This window comes from Brassica rapa, chromosome A01 (assembly GCF_000309985.2).
Source record: "Brassica rapa cultivar Chiifu-401-42 chromosome A01, CAAS_Brap_v3.01, whole genome shotgun sequence".
Lineage (NCBI taxonomy): Eukaryota > Viridiplantae > Streptophyta > Magnoliopsida > Brassicales > Brassicaceae > Brassica > Brassica rapa.
Genome location: NC_024795.2, coordinates 23,579,190 through 23,584,887, shown reverse-complemented (window position 1 = coordinate 23,584,887; position 5,698 = coordinate 23,579,190). Strand labels below are relative to the sequence as shown.

Here is a 5,698-nt window from a genome sequence, read left to right as displayed (position 1 = left end):
CGCGTCTCTCTTCAGCGGCAACACCGGAAAACTTATGAACAAATCTATGACGCCGCGTCTCTGTTCCGCGTTCGTTAAACGAACAGAGCTTTAATAATTTTGTGGCCGATAAAATATTTATTATTGTGGCTGCCGGAAGCCAATATTTTTCTTCTTGTAGTTAGGGCTGGTATTGACAGATACCACCGCATATAGTGTAGTAGTGAACCGTATTTTCCACCACTGTAAAATGTGAATCACTCTTTAAGGAAAATGGATATTTACACGTTGACAAAAAAGGATATTTGCAGAAAAAAATCTCGAAGAAGAAATAAAGAAAAAATAAAAACAAAGGTCATAAGGATATGGTCATGTTCGTTTGTACATCTGGAAGATGTATCCAGATGGTCTATCTAGATGTTTTATCCAGATGCTTTATCTGGGTGTTGTTCGTTTCTTCATTTCGTCCGTGCAACTAGATGAATCATCTGAATGCAGCTATGTTTGTTTTTTTTAACTTGCATCTATATATAAGTGGACTTGTTAATAAAATGACTAAAATATTTTTTTTTTTATGTTTTGGCGAAAAATAGTATTTTTACGGTTTTGGCAGAAAATACGTAATTCTGGATTTGGCAGAAAATATGTTTTTTGCGGTTTTGGCGGAAAAAAATACGTTTTGAGGTTTAAGCGGAAAATGTGTTTTTGACGAAAAAGTGCGTTTTGCGGATTTGACACGAAAAGTTTTGTTTTCGCGATTTTGGCAGGAAAATATATTTTGCGGTTTTACGGGAAATGTACATTTTCGCGTTTTTGGCGGAAAATATTTTTTGCGGTTTTGGTGGGAAATGTGTTTTTAGGTTTTGGCGGGAAAATGCATTTTTCGGTTTTGGCGGGAAAATGCATTTTTCGGTTTTGGCGGGAAAATGCATTTTTTCGGTTTTGGCGGGAAAATGCGTTTTTCCGGTTTTGGCGGAAAAATGCGTTTTTCCGGTTTTGGCGGAAAAATGTGTTTTTCGGTTTCTGCAGTTTTCTGATTTTGACGGAAAATGCGTTTTTTCGGTTTTGGCGGAAAAATACATTTTTTCGGTTTTGACAGGAAAATGTATTTTTTGATTGGCGGAAAAATGTGTGTTTCCGATTTTTCGAATCACATTTTTATCCAGATCGATCACTCGGGTAAGCAAACAAACAGCACCATAACTTTAATGACGAAACTAGAAGCGAGCCAACTAACTCACCCGTGACTTCATATATGCACATGTCTCACTCTATAGTCGCTAAAATGGCTAAGCAAAATAAATCCTAAAAGTCCACCCTTGTCTATCGTACCAAGACGTGGCTTTCTGCATGTGATCTTACGCACACATAATGTCATAATTTTCCCAAAATTTGTTTAATTTCTTACGTAGTTAATGTGAACCAAAATAAAAATTAAATTATCGTAGACAATAATATAAGTTTGTCTTTTTGTGGATAAGTTGTCCTCACTATTTAATCGATAATCAGTCAGTGAATGGATAGATTTTCTGATTCACTCACAGTTCCATGTAACTTTAAATACTAGCATTGCTTAACTTTTCACATTCGAGCCAGAAAAAAGAGAGCTTTACTTTCACATTGACTATTTCATACAGTTGGTAGATTCAGACAACAGTTTAAAATATACTAAAAGATAGGGGCCACAACAAAAGTGTTTTAAAGACTTTTTTTTTGTTACAATAAGACCCTGCTTTTATATAAACTTAACTAATTGACATGCTCTTTCTCACAAAGACAAGAAACTATCAAACAATAACTAAAAGCTTCTCCCTCAGACAGCATTTTCAAACTTATAATAACTAAATCCTATTTATTAATCGATAAATAGCCGAAAATAACTACTGATTAATTAAAAAAAAAGATAAAGGAAACATTCACACTTAAGATTTTGTAATCCATATTAAAGAAACAAGAACTAATAAGAGTTTTACTGATAGAACTGTAAAACCTATTAATCATCATCATCCACTGCTTTTAGCATTGATTCGCTGACAATCCGATAAGATTATTCGCCAGATCGTAAGTGATACGTGTCCCTTGCTGCTGCACGTTCCCGATGATCGACAACGACGACGACGTCGGAGCAAAAGCAAAGCAGAACGTTCCGGCGTCATCCACAGGGATCAAGTAATTCTTCGCCGGCAAATCAATCGACTTACCACCGGTGAAATGAAACGCCACCGTCGGGACTTTCACGGTGGAGAGAGACGAGAAGTCGTAGCAAGTGTCGAAGAGCGAGATGCTCGACGTCCCCTTCTTGAGATTCGCGGTGAGTTTAACGAACGCGTCGCGCAGCGAGTTGTAGGCCTGAGTCTGGAGACGAGTCACGGCGGTTCCGCAGTCCAAGATCACTCCTCCGGCTCCCGAAGCGTCGACGGCGAACACCGACGAAGGGATGGAGACTTGCTGACCGCCGACGCTGAACCCGCTGAGCCCGACGTAGTAGAAAGTGTCGATCTTGCTGTTGCGGAGGAGCGGAGCCGTCGCGTCTCCGGTTCCGGCTTGGACCGAGTTGAAGTCGAGGCTCGAGGACTTCCCCGAGTCACGATCAACGAGGCAGTAGGAGAACGACGTCGCTTTGATCTGATTAGTCATAGACAAAGCTCCACCTCCTAAACCGAGTAAACCGGCTGCTCCAGTGAAGAGGCCTTCGTTATCGTGACCACACCCCAAAGCGACGTCGTTTACTTTACCGTTGGTTCCAAACGTCACCGTATCGGTAGCGTAATCTCCAACGGTGAAAGATCCGTCTCCGTAACTAACTTGGTAGAGACACTTGTCCGAGCGACAAGCGGAGACTTCTAGAGAACCGCACTGTGGGGCCGAGCAAGAGAGAGACTTGAACGTGGAGGACGAAGCCGGGTCGAAAACCGGGTCGGATTGTTGGTAGCAGTCGGAGCAAGGCTGGCACTGGATCCAGTTTATGTCGCTTCCGGTGTCGAGCACCATGAACATCTCCTTCGCCGGAGTTCCGACTCCGATGCGGGAGAAATACTCGCCGCTTCCTTGGCTAGCTCCGGAGACGACGGGGGTCGTTAGATCCTCGGGTTGGTATGAGGTCTCGTCGTTGTAAACGGGTTTGAGATCGGATCTGTCGATGCCCTCGACGGCGAATCGGATCTTGGCGGTGATTCCGGCGACTCGGGATGAGTCTCGCTCGAGTCGGCTCAGTACTAGGCTTTTGTAGTCCTTGTGCTGTGATGCGACGAGAGTGTCGCGGGAGTGAAGCTCGAGAGATAGTGGGGAAGATGAGTTGAGGAAAACCGGGTCGGATCCGGGTATGGAGGTGGTGGTGGTGAGTGAGGTAAGGGTCGGGTCGAGTGAGAGGATGTGTTGGGTTTGCTGGAGAGATGAGACAACGTCGAGGACGGTGGTTTCGTGTGAAGGTAGTAGAGAGCGAGAGGAAGCATCGGTGGTGATGAGGAGAGAGAGAGTGATGACGGAGAGGAGAGAGAACAATGGAGTGAAAGCCATTGTTTCCGGCGAAGTAATGAGTTAAAGTGGAAGACTGAAAAGAGAAAGAAATGTTAATAATACTTATAGGAGAAAAATTAAAATAAAAGTTGCGGGGGGAGTCACGCCAGAATTGCTGTGGCTATAAAAGCTAACGTCAATAAATCTATGTAACTATTTGGGATTCACATTATCACTTTTTATATAATTTTAAAAATCATAAATACTAACATTAATACTGATACAATACTGCATAGTTGAGTATAATTGTACTGGGTAGAATTTAAACACAAATTAGTAAATTACAGCAGATAAGTGTACGGACATGTGTAGTAGGTGGTAGTTGATAGGGATTGGACCTGTCCTAGAGATGTGTGACTACTTGCAATTAATAATTATTTATTTGTACATAACTTCGACTAAACATTGGGGTATCTTTATACTATTAGCCATCAATGGCTTTGATCTCTCTGGACTCTGGATTAGGTTGAAATGGTAGTCAATGAGAGAAGTGGGTAAGTTGTTTACTTCGTTAGACGAGAGTTGGGTTTATTTCGCTTTCCCTGAATTAATGGTAACGCACCCTTTTGGCCTTGGTTGTTGCGTTTCATTTATATCTCTGGTTTCATCTTATTATATCCATTTTCTTTATTCACTTTACTTTATCCCTAAACAAGATTAATGCAGTAAAATCAGTAACGATTTATTATATACTTATATATGATATGGAATCACTTTTAAGTTCTATACAACTTTAAGAACATTATAATGAAGACGCAATAATAAAAGTTTCCCTTTGTCAAAGGCAAGGTTGCAAAGAAAAGAAACGAACAGACAATATAATTGATGCTTCAGTTAGGGCGACTGTGCCATTACTAGGCATGCGAAGAGAAATTAGTAAGATAGTAAATCTAATTTTAACAAAACTTCCGTTTCTACTAGATTTTGTTTGTTTGTTCCAGTTTTGACATGTTTGGTTGATTGAATAACTTCTTTGATTTTACAAAATATTTGGAGAATCTTGACTACAATGGTTTTAGAGTATGACTAATTTTTCCGCTACCACCCGCAAACACAGCTTTTGCGGTTGGTAGGGTTGTTGTTGTTTTGTAACAATCACTCAAACTGCTATAAACTACTTTAAACCGCTATAAACTGCTATAAACCTCATAAATTCAAAAGCTAGAACGAGGATAATTTTTTTCTTTTTTTTTAAACCATATAAATACAAAAATAAAAGTATTCAATAAAAAATTAAGTTGGAATTATAAAATACTAAAATATATCTTAATTAATATTATAAAATTTTAAGATAAAAATATTTTCTATAATTTAAAAAAAATTAAACTATAACTTTCTAAATATAATTTTATATTTATTATAATATTATGATTTTTGATATTTTTATAATTAATAAAATATAAATATTGTTAATTTATTATTTAATCAATGATGCATTTGGTAGTTAATCAGTTATAAGTATCTCGCAAACGCACCAATTTCAAATCGTAGAATCAGTTTTATAAATCTTTGCTATAAATAGTAACTACCTCTGTAAACTCTCGTAACCGCAACTATAATCGCTGCGTTTGAACCGGTTAGCCTTTAGTTTCTTGCTGATTGCAACGAGCAGAAGAATGGAACTATTTCGGTATGGGCCTGATAATGGGCTATAGCAGCTTAAATAAATGGTTTTGTATGGGCCTAATATGGGCTACGGCCGAGATCTGCTATCCGAATCTTTTTTTTGTCAAGTATGTTTGATTATTAAACTGAGTCTGTTTAAAATTGGTTTTGTTGATAACGCAATTGGAAGCGTTCACTTGCCACTGGTTTCCGAAATTTTATTAGAACCGGATGGTTGAAGGCCTTTTAACCTAGCGTACTTTTAATTACGGTTTACATTTATATACTAAAGCACAAGACCAACAAAATTTTGACACATAGCAAAGTTAAAAAAAAAAAAAAAAAAAAAAAAAAACAGACAATTAACAAACAAAAGAAAACTTTTCATTCCACGTTCATTTGGTTCACGATTTCAAACTGTTTCTTTTAACCTTTTATAAATTTCTAATTACTAATTTATTCTCTCTTTGCTCTTTTTCACTCTCTCTTCATTGTCCTCCTTTTGTTTTTGTTACAATTTTGACTATACAAAAAAAAACTTACAGATTTATACTCTTTCTATTCCGTAAAGATCAATTTTTAGAAAAAAAATTGTTTC

General features: G+C 38.0%; 1 protein-coding gene across 1 annotated transcript; it reads right to left on the bottom strand.

Annotated features, from left to right (window-relative positions):
- Positions 1–1,620: 1,620 nt before the first annotated feature.
- LOC103838036 (protein ASPARTIC PROTEASE IN GUARD CELL 1) lies at positions 1,621–3,612 on the bottom strand. Its single transcript, XM_009114451.3, has one exon. The coding sequence runs from the start codon at positions 3,493–3,495 to the stop codon at positions 1,996–1,998; it is 1,500 nt and encodes a 499-aa protein (XP_009112699.1). The 5' UTR covers positions 3,496–3,612; the 3' UTR covers positions 1,621–1,995.
- Between the last annotated feature and the right edge of the window lie 2,086 nt (positions 3,613–5,698).